Genomic DNA, 20,512 nt, shown 5'->3' with positions numbered 1-20,512 from the left:
TGTGATCATGAATGAGCAGAGCAACTTGATGCTGCCTTTAACAATGAAGCTGATTTTGATTGTGATGTATCTGAGAGTTGCGGGAACTGGGATTATGATCATGATGACCTCAACTGTGAAGGTTCAAATTTCCCTAGTTATCATGAGGTTTTTCGAACATACTATTCATATTAAGTTTGAATCGTAAATATTCGTTCCATTGGTTTTTCATTTTAGTTTTATGAATAATTGAAGAATGACTTCATTCCATGAGCTTGATATGGATGAGAGACTTGGAGAAAATTGATGGGTTTTTTTATCTTAAGTCTTGGATTTACTTCAAAACAAAATGCATTGGTAGGTCCTGATCATTGGAGGCATCGAAAAATTAAAGGTCAGGTTCAGTGATCATGTCATCAACTAATATGTGTATGTGTATCTCTTGTGGGTCAATAGTATGGTAACATATCACATAATCTGTTTTTTCAGTTTCAGAGAACGACTGTCCTGCAGAACAACCAGTAACGGTTAAACAAAAGAAGACCAAAGCACAGCAGGATCTTGATTTCACAAAATCCTTGGAAGAAGAGTTCTCAGATGTTTTTGCTACTCCCAAAAATCCAAAATCCTTACTGCTCCCTGCAAGTGGAGCACCCTGTAAAACAAAACTTCCTGAGGATTGCCACTACTAACCAGAAGAGCTTATAAAGTTATTTCTTCTACCTCAAGTGAAGGTAAAGTGTGTCAACGGTCAACAATCATACCATATATTTTTTTGGTGTACTCTTTCTATTTCATGATATGCTGTATTTCATGATATGCTCTTTCTACACCCAACTTACTCTCTACATCCATATTATTTTCAATTAAACTATCAATATCTTTTTAAAAACAAATTTCCTGTCTAAACGACTCTCACAAACTCAATTCAATATGTGAATTTATCTTTACACCTATATAGAAAATAAACCCAAAATCAGTTGGAGACAACTTTGTTTTTGAAACTATTTTCATATTTGATTCTTAAATGTGCAAACTTGCTACTCCAATATTTCTCATGAAGAAAGTGCCCATGCAAGGTGGTGATGCTCCTCTTTTTTCTCGCTAGAGTCGAAAATATAGTCATAATGATATACATTGTTCTCATCTATATAGGACATTCATTATCATCAATGTCCCAATCTTCTTCTGTTTTAGTGCCACGGAAAAACCATATTTGCTTAATGCGTGAATGAGCTGCTATTTGTTGAGTTCATGTTCATTGGTTTAAATTGGAAATCATTGACAGTTATTATTCTTGAATATATATCAAAGCAGAACTCGAGGACTTTATCAAAGCCATATTTGCTGTATTTCAAGTTGTTAGAAGTAAGAACAATTTTGCTAATTATCATTGTGTTCCGGATTTGGTCTTCACTTTTCTGGAGATGAATCTTTTTGCATTGGTTGATGGATGACACTGCTGCTTTCAAGAACTTCAAAACGTACATTTCTTCACTTTAGTTGTTTTTACCTTCTATGTTTTTGTTATGTACATGCCAAGCTATTTACTAGTGTTTTAGCTTCATTATTTTTATGTTTCAATTGGTGGCCGTATTGAATTCCCAATGCCTTTTCGGAAGAGTTAATGAGTCCTATAGAAAAATTTACTCACGGGCTAATAAAGACCTTCTTTGCACGCATTATACTTTTAAACTCAATCAAAAGGAAAAAAAAACCTTACATAATTGGTTTATATCTTAGTTGGAGGATTTGGAACTTCAAAATCATCATCTGTCAGTCAGAGTGAACATATGATAAAGATTGAGTAATGATAGAGTTTGATTATTGAGTGTCGGTCAAAGTGCACGTATGATAAAGATTGAGTGATGATAGAGTTTGATTATTGAGAATGGGTTTACTGATAAATTTTAGTTTTATTATTAATTTCATCTTGTATTTGATGGTAATTAGTCAATATGATAAAAAAGGTAATTTACATTTAAAATTTAAGTTGAATGTAGAATGAGATTATATAGGTTCAAATAAAATTTCCCTTACAAGAATCATGCATGGTTGTAGGTTAATTAATATTCTTCTACGTATCAGTTAGCTAATAAGCTAACTTGATAAATATTTGGATTTATATCCATGCCATTTATTGAGTTTCTAATTTTTGGATCAAATATTTGTTAAAAACTCAAGGTCAATTAAATTAATATATATATATATATATATAATAGAAGATGAAAAACATAATAAGAACACATATAACAATGCACATCCCATTGATTCTCATATCTTAACCGTTCATCGTAAATCGTGAGATAAAAAATTATTTGAATTTTATTATTTAAAATTAAACATAAATAGTACCTAACGAAAAATGACTGCACAATATAAGATGAACGGATAAGATGTGAGGATCTATAGATCCCCATTTGGATCCGGATGAGATCCTCATCCCTTTTAAAAGCTCAAAATAATCATTATCTTGAATTCTAGATGATTCAAACCTCAAAAATACTCTAAAACAAAACTTTCGAACAATCTAATGCTTTAACACGTTTAATCAACATAAGCCCGTTCAATCACCCACACACAGATATATATATATAACCCTTTATAATCAGTTATGTCTCGAGATAACTCATATATGCGTAACTCATCGTTTGTTTTTAATGATTATGGCCATTTTCATACTAAATATCAAACAAAAACATAATTTAAGCAAGTAGAATTCTAGCTAGTGAACACCCTTCTCATTGGTTGTCTAATCCCACTATAAACAACAACAACAACAACAACAACAACAACAATAACAACAACAAAAACAAAAATTCAGAACTCTAATCTATGAAGACCCACGCGACATCTGAAAATATGCAGTTCAGATCTCAAAACATATGAACTCAAATCGAAAAGAAAATAAAATAGATCTGAGGTGGTTTGGAAAAACCCAGATGGTTGCTCGGTGAGATGTAGAGGCGGAGAGTCAAATCGTCGGATCAAAAAATTCTGGCCGTCGGATTTATCAAAGCCAGCTAAAACAACTATAAAATCACAAATTAAACAGAACTAGAGAGAAAGAGATGAATGCTACCTGGAGAACTGGAGTGCGAGTGGCGTAGAGACCGAACGAGGGGAAAGGCCGGTTTCTGTAATAAGAATTAGAGAGCGAGCGATGAGTGACGGGGAGAGAAAGAGAGCAGAGGAAGACAGAGCAGACGTGGAGAGCGAGAGTGCTAAAACGGAAAGAACATTGAAAGGATGATGGATGGATTGGAGAACGCGTGGGTTCTAGAAAGTGGTTTTTTATTTTTTCAATTTTTTTTTAATCTTTTATTGTTGCAGTTCTATTTAGAATAGGAATGTGATTGTATAAATCATAGAAAATATGAGAAAATATTATATATTCCTATTAGGATTAGATTACCTATTAAATGTTGTAATCAGAAAGGGAAAAATATTTACCCTTCCAACTACTATAAATAAAGGTACAATGGGGTGAATCAAACACACCTCACAATTAAATCAATCTCTCTTCTCTCTAAAGTGGCCGGCCTCCCTCTCTCTCTCTAAACCTTAGATCGCTCAATTAAATAGGCATATAACACGTTATCAGCACACTCTTGCCAGAAGCTGAGGAACTGAAGCATCGTAGGAGGAGGCTATCATCCACCACATTCAAAGGCTTATTCGTTTTTTGCTGCTTAGGTACGCTTAAAATAAAGGAAGATATTTGAAACGACCCATGAAGTATGAAAACATTCCCCATGATGCATGAACCCTCTATGTTTATATTTTCTTTCCGATATATATATTGTATATGTTCATATATTTATCACTATATATATTTGTTTCATGCATCGCACAATTAAATTGTTATATGGAATTTGTGAGTCAATGTATAAAATTAAATTAGAAGCATATTAGGTTTTTCCTAAAACCTAAAGGGAATTGAAGAAAAAAAAAAAAGGAATGGGATTTGGTGCATCGCACCATCCCTGTGCCAAAAAGGAAAACAGGCTTCGGCCTAATTTTGGTTTCTTTGCTGGGCCTGCAGCCCATGGCCTCTCTCGGCCTGCATAAAAAATCTATATGCACACAAGGCACACAAAGCCAGCCCTCGGGCTGGGCCTCTTGCGCCACAAAATCAAGGCCTTAGCTTTGCTAGGCTCCCTGCGTGACCAACCCGCAAGCTTTGGGCTTGCCCCCGTGACCCATTGGACCAAAACACCTAAACCAGCTACGGCTGGGGGTTTTGTCCCTCCCGTGGCCTGCAGCCATACCCTAAGCCCTGTTAGGCCCTGCTGTTTTTACTCAAGGCACCCCGTGCCTTCCCTTACCCACGGCACCCATGCCCAAATTATTTTGGGGCATTTTTCCACCCACAAGCTATTATTTTAGCATTTTAAATAATTTAACCAGTATGTTAATATTATTTTTGCTTTTACAATCGACCCTGTATGGCCCGATTTATTGAATTAATTAAAAGTTACATGTAGTCCACTAATCTGATAATGAATTCAAAATTATTGACCTGAAGATCACTTTTAGACATTAACGATTCAATAATTTATTTTTATACTTTGAACCGTCACATACTTTCGTAGTACCGAAGCTCTCATACTTAAGTTCCCGAAGCCAACTCAAATCCACTACACTTAGTTAGTATATTGCATTCTGTGTTTCTTGCAGGAACCTCTCATTATGAACTAATCGTTCATAAAACTAATTTGAACCTGTAGTTTCAAAATTAGTGCCTTTGAAACCTGAAGTTTTCATTCAAAACATACCACATGAAACCTGAAGTTTTCATGCATAAATTAAACTAATACATGTCTATAGAACCTGTATGTTCTACGATATATGTCTATGGCTTACCATATGACTAAATCACGTTTTTTCCCTATGTTTTAGGGACATGTCAAACTTGAACAAGCTCGATTTCTCCGCTCTTGAAGTCTCTGGAAGAAACTATCTAAAGTGGGTTCAAGACATGAAGCTCCATCTCACTGCAAAGGGTATTAGAGCCACCATTGAGACACCAATTGCCGACAAACCTGTCGACGAAGCTGAGAAGGCTACTGCAATGATCTTCATTCGAAGACACATCTATGATGCATTGCAGACTGAGTATCTCGTTGAGGAAGACCCACGCACCCTCTGGCTTGCTCTGGCTGACCGTTTCGATCACCAGAAAGACATATACTTGCCTGAAGCAAGACATGACTGGCAGCATCTTCGCTTCCAAGATTTTAAGTCCGTGAATGAATACAACTCGGAAGTTTGTAGAATCTGTTCTTTGTTGAAATTCTGCATAGTGGAACTAACTGAATCAGATTTCCTGGAGAATACCTATTCAACCTTCCATGCCACCAATATTGTCATGCAGCATCAATATAGGGCACATAAATTCACCAAGTTTTCGGATTTAATCTCTGTTTTACTTCTTGTTGAAAAGCAGAACCAACTTTTGATGAAGAATCATCAAGCTCGACCCACTGGCTCAAACGCTGCGCCTGATGCATATGCGACCAATTTTAGCAGCCATAAACGATGAAAGAACCGTCGTGGCCGTGGAAATGGGTGGCAAGCCCAACCACGGGCCCAAGGTCAACAGAGTGCCGCACCTAAGGGAAGAATTGCGACCCAGCAGCGTCCACCACTCGCACCTAAGGTCCCAAACTTCAAGAACAAGGGCAAAGCTCCCGTTCAGGCCGCTTCTACTGAACTGGATATGTGCTATCGCTGTGGATCAAATGATCATTGGTCACGCGTATGCCAAGCTTCCCCTGAGGCTATTGCCAAGTATCATTCCCGTCGTGAGTCTAACTTTGCACATGTGGATCATCCGGACGATGCAACCACATCAATGGAGATATCAGACTTCCATGAGGCATCAGAACCTATGGAAGACTAAATTAGACATGTTTTAGGGCATTAGCCCCTAGTGGTCGAACCCACTAGGAGTGGCCGGCCCCTACCCCCTATTTTGCTAGGTTTATGGTTTAATTTTGAACAATTTTTCTATGTATTTAGAATCATTTGTTTGGTTTTGGTTTGTTTTGAATTATGGATTGTTATTGGAATAGATATTATTTTCTCGAATTGCTTAATTGAATGAATGGGCTTATATTTATGCATGTGACCAATTCAATCAATTTATTTCTAGGTATGTCTAGTGGGGAAGTTAGTTGTCTGGCAGATAGTGCAACTACGCACACCATTTTGCGTGAACGACACTATTTTACTAACTTCATACCCAAGAAAGCTCATTTGACAACTCTCTCAGGCTCATCCAACCTGATTGAAGGATACAGAAAGACACGTATCATGTTGTCTAATGGTACCATCTTGACCATTAAGGAGGCACTCTATTCTCTACGTTCCGGAAGAACGTTGCTGAGTTTTAGAGATATTCGAGATAATAAATATCATCTTAAAACCACTAAAGATCATGGTTCTGAATTTCTTTGTATCACTTTATACGAATATGGCCAGAAGCATATTCACGAGAAGTTGGAACGTCTGCCGAGTGGGTTGTACATCACAACCATTCGCAGCATAGAGGCCCACAGTATGGTCAGCCCTATGCCTGCGTTCCAGGACACTTTGTTGCTTTGGCATGACCGTTTGGGACATCCTGGACGTGACATGATGCGCCGTATCCTCAAATCTTCACATGGGCATAAGTTACATCCACACGTTAGAGTCCCACCATGCATAGCGTGTTCTTTAGGGAAGTTGAATATTCAACCCTCCCATACAAAGATTAATCAAGACCCTCCTAAATTTCTTCAGAGGATTCAATGGGACATTTATGGACCTATCCAACTAACCTGCGGACCATTTAGATACTTTATGGTGTTGGTTGATGCATCGACAAGATGGTCACATGTTTGCTTGTTGTCCACATGCAATGCTGCGTTTGCTAAACTCCTAGCTCAAATCATTAAACTAAGGGCTCACCACCCTGATTATCCGATTAAGTCGATTCGACTGGATAATGCTGGAGAGTTTACGTCACAGACTTTTGACGATTATTGCATGTCAGTAGGGATTAATGTGGAACATCCTGTGCCCCATGTTCACACCCAAAACGGCATGGCAAAAGCTTTCATAAAGCGCCTTCAATTGATAGCTTGGACTTTGGTTATGAGAACCAAACTGCCGGTATCTGCCTAGGGCTATGCAATATTGCACGCAGCTATGTTGGTCCGCCTGAGGCCCATCACTACCCAACCACATTCACCGTTACAGTTGGTCACTGAATACGAGCCTGACGTCTCGCATTTACGGGTGTTTGGGTGCGCCATTTATGTGCCAATAGCGACGCTGCTACGTACCAAAATGGGTCCTCAGAGAAAAATGGGAATCTAAGTCGGTTATGATTCGCCATCAATTGTTCGATACTTAGAACCCTTGACAAGAGATCTCTTTACCGCACGTTTTACGGATTATCACTTTGATGAGACAGTCTTCCCGTCGTTAAGGGGATATAAGTATGATAACGTTCCTGTAGAACGCCACGAATTGTCGTGGTATGCTCCCACTATGTCTCATTTAGATTCCCGTACTACCCAGTCTGAAACTGAGGTGCGACGAATTATAGATCTTCAGAGCATTGCTCAAAGCATGCCGGATGCTTTTAATGATCTAGCAAAGGTGACAAGATCACATATACCCGTTGCAAACACACCTGCAAGGATAGATGTACCCCGTGTACATCAACAGCACGTCTGGGAAAGTCGAGCCGTCCCTGAAAGTGGGGAGGCAGCACCCTCCACACGGCATGGTACATTGGCGGCTAGCCAATCATATGCTTCGACCCTAAAGCGTGGCAAACCCCATGGTTCAAAGGATTCATAACCCTGGAAGAGGAAAATGACACCAACTAGTGACCCTAGTTTGAATCCGACCATCGCTGACTCATCCGTTCCAACGCATGAGGTTATTCTAGATTACGGTGATGCTTCAGATGAAACATGCTGGCCTCCCGAGAATCGTGTGATTTCGGTCCATTACACAGTATTGGATGAGGTTTGGAATAGGAATGAGATGATCGTCGACGACGCATTCTCGTACTCAGTAGCTACTGACATCATGCTTAGCGATGACATTGAACCACGTTCCGTCGATGAATGCCGACGTAGAACCGATTGGTCAAACTGGAAACAAGCAATCCAGGTTGAACTTGATTCGCTCACGAAACGTAAAGTGTTTGGACCTGTCATCCTTACAGGTGGTCCATTCCTTCATAACTTGAACTGAAAATACCTTGAGACTTAGCCATAAGGATTTGTACCAAGAGATGAGAATTACTCTTCGGATGTATATAGTCACATCTCTTCTAAGTTTTTGTTGAATGACATGCAGGAGGTGGAACGTTTTGCACAGCCTGTAGATCATGAAGCAATAAATAAAACGGATGAGATGACACCACGTGAATTATTTACCAAGGTTCACAAGGACTTGGTGAAAGAGGGTGAAAAGGCAATGAAAGATACAGCAACATCTTGTACAGTCGTAGGGGCTCTCATCGTTACTATCATGTTTGCTGCAGCGTTTACGGTTCCTGGTGGAAATAAACAAGATACAGGTCTTCCTATATTCTTAAGTAAGAGGGCATTCATAACTTTTATAGTTTCAGATGTTATATCGCTCTTTTCTTCCACAACTTCAGTAATGATATTTTTGGGAATTCTCACATCGCGTTATGCCGAAGATGATTTCCTCAAATCATTGCCAACAAAAATGATATTAGGCCTTATCACCCCTTTTTTATCTATCGCGGCGATGATGATAGCTTTTTCTTCAGCCCTTTCCATTATGCTTCATGGAAAATCATCTATTGCTATTCTAGTTACTTTGCTTGCAAGTGTTCCAGTTGCATCTTTCATATGGATGCAATTTCCCCTCCTTCTTGAGTTAGGCATTTCCACTTATGGAGCAGGTGTGTTTGACAGGAAAATAAAAAATTGGCCTCGTAAAGACCCTAAATACTCGGTCTCGTGTTAATGTTATTATAAATGATGCTTATTAGTTTTGGATTGCTGCAATTTTTTTTTTGAAGTTTGTAATGAAAAGTTGTTTGGATCCTGTATAATAAAACCAAATCCACCCTGGTTGTAATGAAAAGACATTAATGTATGTTTGAACATTTAGTCTTCATGTTGCATCCCTTCTTTTGCATGTGACATTTTACCGCAGTAACAAAAAGTAATTATGTCTATGCATTCTAGTGATGGTTAGAATTAATGATGATTTTTTTGAAATGCTAGATTGGCAGCTCCCAACACACAAATGTAACATTGACGGTCATCGATTGGTCAACAAAAGAAAATGGATGTTTATATCATGTGCACGAGCAGCAACGTATTATACCTTTGAGTGCACTGTCAATTTAGTCACTAAATTATCACTTTAGTGAAAATTAGGTCCTTATACTATTTTTTTCCCCAGAAAAATCAGTCATTGAATTATAAAAATATGCCAATTACATCCTTAATATTAGATTCGAAGTTATTATATTCAATTTTCCATTAATTTAAGTCATGTTACTTGTATGTAACACATATTGGAGGGTAGATTGATAATTTTATTATAAAGAAATAGCGTATGAAGTTAACTTTGAAAGGTAAATTAGAATTTAATCCGCAACCTATATGAAATGTTAAGGGCTTATATGTGAGAAAATAACGGTACTACACTCTAAGTGTGTTGAGTGACTTAAGTTGACGAAAAATTGGATAAAATAGCTTCGAATATAATAGTAGAGATGAAATTATCAATTTTTATAAATTTAGGGACTTATTTGACCAAAAATATAATTCAGATATCTAATAGTGATAATTTAAGGAGTAAATCGGCACGTCACCCTGTACCTTTTCGAACCCCGCAAAATCTCATACAAATCTAATTTCCCAATTCGATTTTCCCTATTGCAATGGCTGACACACTGAGCCCTAATCCGGCAACCCAGAAGCGGAGGCTCCCAATGGCCGCTCGTCTCCAGTCTCCAACCAGCCCCTTCTTCCTCGGCTCCAACGACGACAACCGCGAGCGTGCGCAGGCTCGCGCAACACCCCCCGCCGCGATTCGAAGGAAGTCCGTTGCGCTCAATCTGCTGCCACAGCAGGGAGACCCCAAACACGGCCTCGGAAAGGCGCAGATCCTCGAGCTGTTCCAGAATTGCATCAAACTTGGCATATTAGTCATTATACCGTTTCAAGGTAGATAAAATCGATAGCTTTGCTGTATTAACCTTTGCATTTATAACCTATACAATGAATTAGAGAACATACAATCAATGACCTTTCCTGGCAGAAGCAATGTGATTTTTTTATTGTTTATCGGAATGATGAATAGGTGGTATAGTTATCTTTAAGCAGCTCATCTGTAAATTGTAATAGTAATTTCTTTCACATTGGACTTGTGCTCCATTGATCTTGTTAGTATCTTGATACTGTTGTAATTTTAGATACCAGAGTAGAGGATGCCAATGCTGACCATGGAAAAGATGCGGCTAGTTCCAAGAATGAGACGCAGAAGAAGGTTGACTGTTGTCTGACTCACTACAGCGATTTCTGAACTCCCCAGTCGCTTTTCAGGCTCTAAATGTAAAAAAGTTTGACGGTGATCACTCATCCTGTGCTATCCTTATTACTAGTTTTATTTTGTGAGATGCGAGGCCAAGTTTGTGATACAATTTTGTTTGTATTTTCAGTTGCATTTTCAGTTGCATTTGCAGTTGATCCCTTCTATCATCAGACGTCTGCACAATTTGATGAAGGCGGGGCCAAGGGTCTTTTAATGAATAATCTTGTGAGTATATGGTGGATGCAGAGTGCTCTTTGACTCATCGGAAGTACCAGGGAAGTGCATAGCATCTGATAATCAACTTGATAAATCAGAGTACCATTGATCTTTCTTTTGCTGGTGGTGAGTTGCGTTTTCGGTATTCTATCGTGTTCTTTGTAAATCTCATCTTCCTATTTTTTCCAAATGAGAATGATGTGATTTACTAAGATTAACTTTTTCTTGATCTTTTATAGAATATGTAGAACAGATGGTATTGAACATGCGAATCAAAGATGAAATTTCACCAACTCTCAGGAGTCTAGTTGATTGATTTGATGAGGATAACAGAAGGCCTCTAGATATATATACATGTGATCAAGAATTAGCAGAGCAAGTTGATGCTGCCTATAACAATGAAGCTGATTTTGATTGTGACGTATTTGAGAATTGCGGGAACTGGGATTATGATCATGATGACCAAACAAACGTCCATGTGAAGGCTTTCAAAGAAACTCTTTGGAACCATGTACAACAATCTGTTCAAACGTCAATCCAGGTCTGCTAAGTCATTTATTTATTTGTTTATTTATTTTTCAGGTTTTCAGTTTTCTTAGGCAATAGAACATATAGGAAACCATCTTTATTAAAAAGAAGAAGTTAAATTACATAAGAAAGCTTTATTGGGGATTTATGCATATGCTGATACAAGCCTAGATTTATTTGATGTATGATTTCCGATTGAGTGGTGTCCTTTTTTTCTTCATGCTGCAATCAAACTGTCTGTGAAACTTACTCGTTACCTACTAACATGTGGAGATCATGGAACATGAATTGTGGCAATTTCAGCGTGCCACTTGGAATGGTGTACGATGTGATCTATCAACAGAAATACAAAAATACCTTTGTCTTGTATTGGGTACATCTCACTAGATGATATATTTTATACCATAGAAAATCAACGATTGAATGATATTTAGGAACTTGTATAACTTCAGCTTTATTTGGAAACCCTTCTGACAATGTATAGAAAAAAAGTTAAAAGTATTTATGACTTATAAAAACGTCTGTACTTGTTTCGAGAAGTACTGAAATGTTTTTTCAAGAAGTATTTATATTTAGTTCTTGTAAAAGCGCTTATTAGCATAAGGGAACCATAAAGAAGTATTTCCAAACGGAATTTCTACATCTACCATCCTACTGTTTCGTATTTGATATTACATTTTTCTTTAGAAGGTGTAAATTCTGATTAATTATTGATATTTTTTAACTTGAAAAAGAGTGGGGCAATTGGTTTCGTTCAAGCTAATTTTGGGTAACTTTCTGAGTGACTGCAGAGCTGCTGAAACTATCAGTGACATCTCCCCTCACCTGTGTTTCATGTGCCTTTTACATTTGGCCAATAAGCATGGTTTGAGGATCATGGGCTCCACCAATCTGGATGATCTCAGCATTCACCTTACGTGAAAAAGTTTGGGAGCATTTTCTCCGCTGTAATGATTTTGTACTCTGCTGTTATTATTTGAATGGAAAATGGAAAATGTGTCTGAATGTGTACATTACGACTTAGTTTTATATTTAATCTATTGGTGTTCCTTTCAATATTTTAAAGGGATGTGTTATTCACACATTTCATTTTACTTCTCACATACCTTTTGATAATTTCTATTCATTGATCTTCTTCAATTTATCTGATCCGATAACCAAAAGTTAAAAAAATGTGTGTGAGAAGTAAAATAAGGTGTGTGGATATCACCCCTTATTTTAAATTAATCTTGAGAACGTCCTGTAGCTGAAGTGGCTAAATTTAAGAACATATATTTTTGCACGCGAAACCTATGTTCAAATTCATTCCTTTCTAATGTCGCACATAACCGAAAAAAAAAAAGGTAACGTTATCTACACGGTCTTTTTTAGTTGTCACACGCTATATTTATTTTGTACCGTCCAATCAAATGAATTAAAGAAGATTAGGAACACAAAATTAACAAGTATGTGTTGAAAGTAAAAATAAATATGTAAATAACACTTTAAAGAAAAAGAAGTCAATTGCTAGGAAAATAGCAATAATGCATCGCAGTGTAGTACTTGGGATTTTCAAATGATAAAGAAATACTAGAGTGATGCTAAGAATATAGGAAGGACTTGTGAGTTGTTAATGCAAGTGAATTTTCCGGCAGGTTTGGAAATACTAAACTAGAGCAATGCTCATAAATACACAAGTAACTTGTAAGCCGTTGATGCAAATGAATTCTACAATGCATCAACGATTTTGCACACAACTAATATTGTTACTAGTAAGTTGTGGGTTGTATCATTTAGGTGATCAAGGTTTTTTTTTTTCAATCCATTACGTTTCAATTTCAAACTTTTTAATAGATTAACATTGAATATCGTTTGTAGTAAATATCAATAGTAGCATAACTTTAAATATTATTAAAGAAGGAACAAAAACTTTTCAACAAAAAGGAAATTAACAAATGATAAGGATTGTCTGCCCTCCTAGTTGTGGTGCCCTTCCATGCTCTCCTATTTTGTGCGGTCACGGTTAAGCAACGTCAATATTTTATATTTTTATTATTTTTTGTCTTATTATCTCATTAAAAAATTAATATAAAATATAGACGTGGCTTAACCGTGACCGCACAAAATAGAAGGGCATGGAAGGACAGCACAATTAGGAGGGCAGACAATCCTTGTCCATTAACAAAAACTGGTGTCCACAAGTCTCTACAGTACACCAGTAACGTAACATTAATGTGGGCCAGGCCGACCTACAAGCTTACAAAGTTTAGAAAGTACGACAAGACAATCAATCAAAGCAATAGGCCACGTTTTTCATGAACACAGAGAAGGATCGTAATCCGGATCCCTTCCAATCAGATCCCGACGATCAAATAGCTCAGCTAATTTCGTAAAATCATGCGGCTGAAATCATTCTTTCTTTTTAGCTTTCACACTCTTTTCTTTCTTCTTAATATTCTTGCCTTCTTCTCCGGTGGCGATTGACGAAGCGGAACCACAAAAAAGAAAGAAGAAGAAGAAAAAAATGAGAGGGGACCGGGGTTGAAGGTCGGGGAATATGCCGTGAGAATTCGGTGGAAGTGTGAGGGAGACGTGAGTGATGGAGGGACGTCTGCAGGATCCGGATGAGCGAATCTGGAGAGGATAAAAAGAAAGTAAACAATGACTTCAGTCAACTAGCTACATGTCACTGTATCTGTCAATGATGTCACCATGGCTTCTTGAAGAGTTCCTTGCTTGTCATTATCGAATTAGGATTTTTTCCGGATTCATTTATGAGGAATTCTTTAATTGTGTTTATTCATAATAAAAATTATCTTGCATTAAAGACACATAGCATGTGTTTCTTGTGACACACTAATCAAACGCTTCAATAAAACTGATTTGGATCCCCTTCAGATTCAGATTGTGGGGATTCCAGAGATCCTGATATCATAATTATTCACTGTACATCTTGCGGTCATAAAGTTATTTAATTTTTTTACTTAAAATTAAAAACAAATAGTACCTGATCAAAATTTGCTGCATAATGTACGTGAATAGTTAAGATGTTATATCATCCACACAATCAAACATCCTTTTCCCATTTTTTGTCTTTACTTGGAAACGCATATTATTCTCCCCCTTAACAATCAAACAAATAAAATTCCACTTAAGTTTATTGGCCGCTTAGTTACGAAATTAAATTTAACATCCTCAAACATTACTCTTAAAATAAAAAAATTAAAAAAAAAACTTTGTTTCTAATAAACCAATACGAAACGCTGGTTTTCCTGTTCACCCATCACTCGAAACATTAATTCACTCTTTACAATTGATGATAAATCATTTCTATTTTATTTATTTCTCAATAAAATTTAATTCATTAAATACATTTATTTTAATATACCTACAAGGGAAGAGCAACTTACATAATATGTTCTGTGTAAGTTTATCTGGTAGATAAGACATCAATCATCTTATTTACTTTTATTGTAATACATGAAATAATACAATACAAATACGTGTTTCAATCACTTATAAAAATTTCGGTTTTTTTGTCAAAATTGTCTATGAGTTTGATATAACTTTTAAGTTGATTCTTGAGATTTTGAAGAGATAGAAGTGATTCATGAGTTTATTCACTATCAATTATTTTGGTTTTTTTGTGAAAAACTTATGCTAAATAAGACAATCTCCAACCCTGGGCTAAAAGCCAAATTACCCCCCCCAAACACTCTCCAATCCATGCTAAAATTTTAGGCTAAATGCCAAATGCTATTTCTGGGCTAAATACCCCCAGCTTTCCCCAGGCTAAATGCGAAATGTTTATCGGAATTTAAATTTTTTTAGATTAAAATGTTCATAAAATTAATTTACAATAATATACATATTTATTTAAAAAAAAAAATTGATTTAAGAAAAAAAATTAGGCTAATTTCATTCTTTAATAATTTCGGGCTAAAATTTTAGGATAGAAGGGTTGGAACAGAAAAGATGTTTCTGGGCTAAAAGCTAAATTTTCCGGGCTAAAAAATTTGGTTTTTAGCCCAAGGGTTGGAGATGGTCTAAGGGCAATAAAACATCATCAGTTTAATAATCAATTGGCCAAAACAATTTGATGAAAATTTAGAGTAGTTCTGTCATTTTTTTATTCTTTAATGAGATTTTTTTATAGAATAATCAAAATAATTGAAGATGAATAATTACTTCTATCAATTTAAAATTTTTAAATTTAAAATAAGAAGTTATACTAATTTCAGGAGGTATTTTGGATAGAAAGCCTAAAATTTCTTGCATATAGCGAGTCATATATTTTCTGAACTTTTACAGCCAAAGCACTTGGCTCACAACTGGAAAGACCAACCCACAATCACCTCTCTCATTTCACCATACAAAATCTCAAAATCCATCAAAAATAAAATAAATCATGGCTTTCATGATGAGCATGACCCCAGGCATCCCATCGTCACCGTCACCGTCCCCCTCACCGTCATCGCCACCGCTCTCTCAACCACAACCACCAGCATCTCTGCCAGTCCGTACAATCCCCGGAGGCTACGGCTGGCCGCTGCTGGGCCCCGTCTCGGACCGCCTGGACTACTTCTGGTTCCAGGGTCCCGAAACATTCTTCAAAAAGCGCACCGAGAAGTACAAGAGCACGGTGTTCCGTACGAATGTCCCTCCCAGCTTCCCGCTGTTCCTGAACGTCAACCCCAACGTCGTCGCCGTCCTCGACTGCAAGTCCTTCTCGTACATGTTCGACATGGAGTTGGTCGAGAAGAAGAATGTTCTTGTCGGCGACTTCATGCCCAGTGTCAAGTTCACCGGCGACTTGAGGACCTGCGCTTATCTTGATACATCTGAACCCCAACACTCTAAGGTACATATTTTTCTTTATTTTTTGCAAATATTGGGATCGTGTAGAATTCTTTTATATTTTTTTACCGATATCTGACTCTAAACTAATTTAAATTATGGGAGCGGAAGTGAGATTACAAGGGTAGAGAGTAAAAAAGTACATAAACTCTAGCTAATTTAACTACGCTTAGATCTACAAAAAATAGTTAGGAAATTTAGTTGTTTTAATGATTTTACAACATCGAAGTGCTAAACTAACCGATCTCAAAAAAAAAAAAGAAAAAAGAAAAAGAAAAATGTCTATTAGGATTAAATGATGAATTTATTAGGTAACACGATGGATCTATAAGTATGTCCAATCAGTTTGGCAATCAAATTTAGTTTTATTTTATTTTATTATTTTTGTTGATTTCCCAAATAGGTAACTGTTTTAATTGAATCGATTTCAGAGCTTCAGCTAGTAAAAGCTTGAATTTCATTTTTTGGATCAAAGTACAAGCTTGAAATTTTCATTTGTCAAAAGGGGTGAGAAGATTTTTTGCACTGTGGTTAATGAATTAACTCATACAGTATTTTACTAGAAATGTTAAAACTATAGATTGGCGACTGTGAATTCAGATTATTAATTTGATTTGTTGCAGCGTATTGTTTGGATGGTTAATTTAGTATATCTTCGTTAAAAATGAAAATGTACAATTCAGATTCACAGTCTAGGAAAAGAACGTCACCTAGTTTTTAGAAAGAGAGAATTGTGCTGAGCATTTGAAGACATTTCTTGTTTTCAGTTGTTGCTGAACCAGAAGTAGATTTTTCGAAGAGTGATTGGTTGGATATTTTGGACGGAAGAAATGAATGGTTTGTGTTTTCTGTGTTCCTTAGAAAAGTCCCAGATGGTCCAAATGTATATCACAGGTGTCATGCTTTAGGGACAAATCAGTCTAAAATGTATGCGATGGGGGACATCTACAACTGGAATAAGATCTTATCTGGATTCTCAAGGATTTCGAGGATCACTTCATTATGTCTGTTCATCTGTCATCTTACGGTCAGAAATCATTTTAATTTTTTTTATTTAAAATTGATTACAAACAGTATCCGACAGAAAATGATCGTAATGTATGATGAACAGACACGATTCTCCAAGATCCTTAAAAAGAGGATCTGGCGAGGATCCGGAGAGAATCCTCATCCATTACAACAATTGGAAGGTGGTGATTTTTAGTTGCAGTTGAGTCTGGGAAATGAGATACATGGGTTTAATTTCCTACAGTTTCTCTCTCCCTCTCTTTTTGGAGTATGTTTTTTTCTTCAACGGTGATTTACACTCTTAATTTTTAATCGAAATGAGAGTGTAAAACTAGGGATCGAGACTTGAAACCACGCAGAAATTTTTAAGATAAATTAACGACTGTTATTTTACGGTTTTCCTCTTACCTGTCTGTCATGATATTTGAAATGACTAGATGCTCATCCACTCCACTACGTTGTTGCCCAAAATTGTACAAGTAGGACCCCCGTTGGGTCAAAATCTTATCACAAACCTTGGGTTGGAAGTGGACCTGGCAAATGGGTTGAGTTGTGTCAATCCGTTATATTAACGGATTTTTAAAAAGTGATTTGATAAGGATTTAATTTGTTAATAGGTCGTGTCAGGTGTGCCTATGTCTAAATTTAACATACAATATCTTATCAGGTTCCGTAACAACTCTACTCGTTAACGGGTGACCCGATAGTAACTCAACTCATTAACAAATTGACCTGAAACCTGTTATTTTTGTGTGTCGTTTTGTAGTGAGTTAACGTGTTGTGCAAGAAATTCTCGAACCTAATTGGAAGGTTGTGCAATATCTTTCTCTATTTTTGTTGATAAGTGATGCGCTATGCAAAAAGATCAAAAGGGGTTCAATAGTATGAAAATACAATTCATGAAAAAGGTTTTCATCTCGCAAGATATGTAATCTACTGTATAGGATGTGATATGAAATCTACTTTATAGGATGTGAGTTTACTCGACTTTTTCCGTCTTTTGGGAAGTTTAATTTCTATCAACTTACCAATACCATCTTAATATCTTCTTCACAGATCAAAAACTTTACCTTGGACATCTTGAAAAGAAGCTCCAAGACATGGGTGCCTGAGCTCACTGCCAACCTCTCAACCTTTTGGGACACAATAGAAGCAGATGTTTCCAAAGATGGGAGTGCCAGCTATTTGATCCCACTCCAGAAGTTCATCTTCAAGTTTTTCACTAAATGCTTAGTTGGAGCTGACCCGGCAAGCTCGCCCAAGATAGCGGAGTCTGGCTACGCCATGCTCGACCGGTGGCTCGCCCTCCAGATCCTCCCCACTGTCAAGATTGGTGTGCTTCAGCCCCTGGAGGAGATTTTCCTCCATTCTTTTGCATACCCTTCTTTTCTTGTCAGTGGAGACTACAACAAGCTTTACCAGTTTATAGAAGAACATGGTAAGTTACTTCTTGTTAAACAACCTATTAATCTTCTTGTTAAACAACCTATTAATCTCATGCCCTTCGAAATATATTTGAATTCAAAAACTTTTTCTACTTGCATTCATTAACATACTATATAGACACATAAAAGTTTTCTTATCAGACTGTATATTTAAACTATTGATCAAGTTGATTATTGCTTGATGTGCAATCTAGATTCACAAACAACATAAATGTTTGTATGTCAACAAAAGATTAGTAAGATGGCATTACCATGCATGTCCTATATGAGTCGCCAATATAATACACACTATTAAAGGTGTGATCAATAAATGTGGTACAAATCACGTTACTTGACAAGTTTAATGCCATCCATATCTTTGTTTTATATGTTCATGAATAGGTAAAGAAGTAGTAAAGAGAGGTGAAACCGATTTCGGACTGACGAAAGAAGAAACAATTCACAACCTTCTCTTTGTACTTGGTTTCAATGCGTTTGGTGGGTTTTCTGTCTTTCTGCCTAGTTTGATAGGCACAATAGCAAGCGACACCACCGGTTTACAGGCCAAAATAGTCAAAGAAGTCAGAGAAAACGCCGGTTCAACTTTGAGTTTCGACTCGGTGAAAAATTTGCAACTGGTTCATTCCGTAGTGTGCGAAGCCCTCCGGTTCAACCCACCGGTTCCACTCCAATTTGCCCGGGCCAGAAAGGACTTCCAACTGAGTTCACACGACTCAATCTTTGACATCAAGAAGGGTGAGTTGCTCTGTGGGTTTCAACAACAGGTCATGAGGGATGAGAAGGTCTTCGATGAACCGGACACGTTTAAACCGGACCGGTTCATGAAGAACAAAGAGTTACTGAACTACTTGTACTGGTCCAACGGACCGCAGACCGGTTCACCAAGTGAGTCCAACAAGCAGTGTGCTGCAAAGGACTATGTGACCCTCACTGCTGTTTTGCTTGTTGCGTATGCATTTCAAAGATATGATTCAATCACAGGAACCGGTACTTCAATCACAGCCCTTGAGAAGGCCAAGTGAGAGAGTGGGGCGATCGTAGCCGTTGAAATGCGTATGTGATGGATCATATGGTTTTTCGGAAATTTGGTGCCTGTGTGGGGTTTTTAGGTAATTAAGTAGAGAAGGGCTGATATTTGAGGGAAAAGGCCAAGACCTGGGGTGGCCAGATTCAATTAAAGTGAACTAGAAATTGAAGGAATTTATTGTGGATGATGGCTTCTGGTGTGGGGTGGATCGTGGGTCGTGGGTCATGACCTATGGGTCTTGCCGACACCACTTCCTTGACTTTATTTGGTATGATTTGACACAAATGTGTTCATATTTGGGACCATTTAGAGTTGGTTTGGTATTTCTGTGTTTTGAAAAAAATTTGTTTTTGCTATAATGTGAGAATAAATTCATTTTTGTTGCTTCACGTTTTCAGCTTTTTTTTCATCCAAAACTATGAAAATAAGTTGTTTTTAAGTGTTTACCAAACATTTTTTTTACCTTAGTTTTTTTTATACTTAATTTTTTTATAAAAACATCTCAGTATCAAATCAGTACTTAGTGTTGTGTTTTGCGTAAGATCTTACATCATTATATGTAAAATCTTTTTGTTGATTTTCCAAACCACTCAGTGATGCCGACCATAAAAAAAATTGCAATCGTGTATGCTCCAATTTCAAGAATGAAGGATTATACTAGTGAATTTAAGCCCCTTTTTGTTTTCTAATTATTTGGCCCATAGATGTTGTGGCTTTTTGTGAAAACTAAATGCTAGTGATTTTATTTTTCTAAACAAACAATATTATTTACATTAAGAGGGTAGGAGGTGAGCTCATTCTTACAATAGACGAGCAATAATGTGGTTCAAATTCACCTTTGATGAGAATTGAACCCAAGATTTCTCACTTATACATGAAGAAGAATATT

The 20,512-nt window shown here is 37.0% G+C and overlaps 2 protein-coding genes and 1 long non-coding RNA gene across 5 annotated transcripts in view; 2 read left to right on the top strand and 1 right to left on the bottom strand.

Annotated features, from left to right (window-relative positions):
* Positions 1-11,502, top strand: part of LOC126612322 (condensin complex subunit 2-like) — a 93,120-nt gene extending 81,618 nt beyond the window's left edge. For all 3 annotated transcript variants that reach the window (XM_050280716.1, XM_050280715.1, XM_050280714.1), the window contains exon 6: positions 11,019-11,502. The gene's annotated coding sequence lies outside the window, so the exon portion shown is untranslated. The remainder of the gene's footprint in view (positions 1-11,018) is intronic.
* Positions 391-3,420, bottom strand: LOC126612339 (uncharacterized). The gene is made up of 2 exons (XR_007619003.1): positions 3,062-3,420; positions 391-634 (listed from the first exon to the last, which is right to left on the bottom strand). It is a non-coding gene; the product is annotated as an uncharacterized LOC126612339 (long non-coding RNA).
* Positions 11,503-15,550: 4,048 nt separating the features above from the next.
* LOC126612310 (fatty acid hydroperoxide lyase, chloroplastic-like) lies at positions 15,551-20,012 on the top strand. Its single transcript, XM_050280701.1, has 3 exons — positions 15,551-16,147; positions 18,208-18,589; positions 18,978-20,012. Exons 1-3 carry the CDS (start codon positions 15,695-15,697, stop codon positions 19,616-19,618), a joined length of 1,476 nt encoding a protein of 491 aa, XP_050136658.1. The 5' UTR covers positions 15,551-15,694; the 3' UTR covers positions 19,619-20,012.
* The last annotated feature ends 500 nt before the right edge of the window (positions 20,013-20,512 follow it).

The sequence above is a fragment of the Malus sylvestris genome, chromosome 17 (assembly GCF_916048215.2).
Source record: "Malus sylvestris chromosome 17, drMalSylv7.2, whole genome shotgun sequence".
In the NCBI taxonomy this organism is placed as follows: domain Eukaryota; kingdom Viridiplantae; phylum Streptophyta; class Magnoliopsida; order Rosales; family Rosaceae; genus Malus; species Malus sylvestris.
Note: the sequence above shows the minus strand (reverse complement) of the source record. Positions and strands in the feature narration are given on the sequence as shown.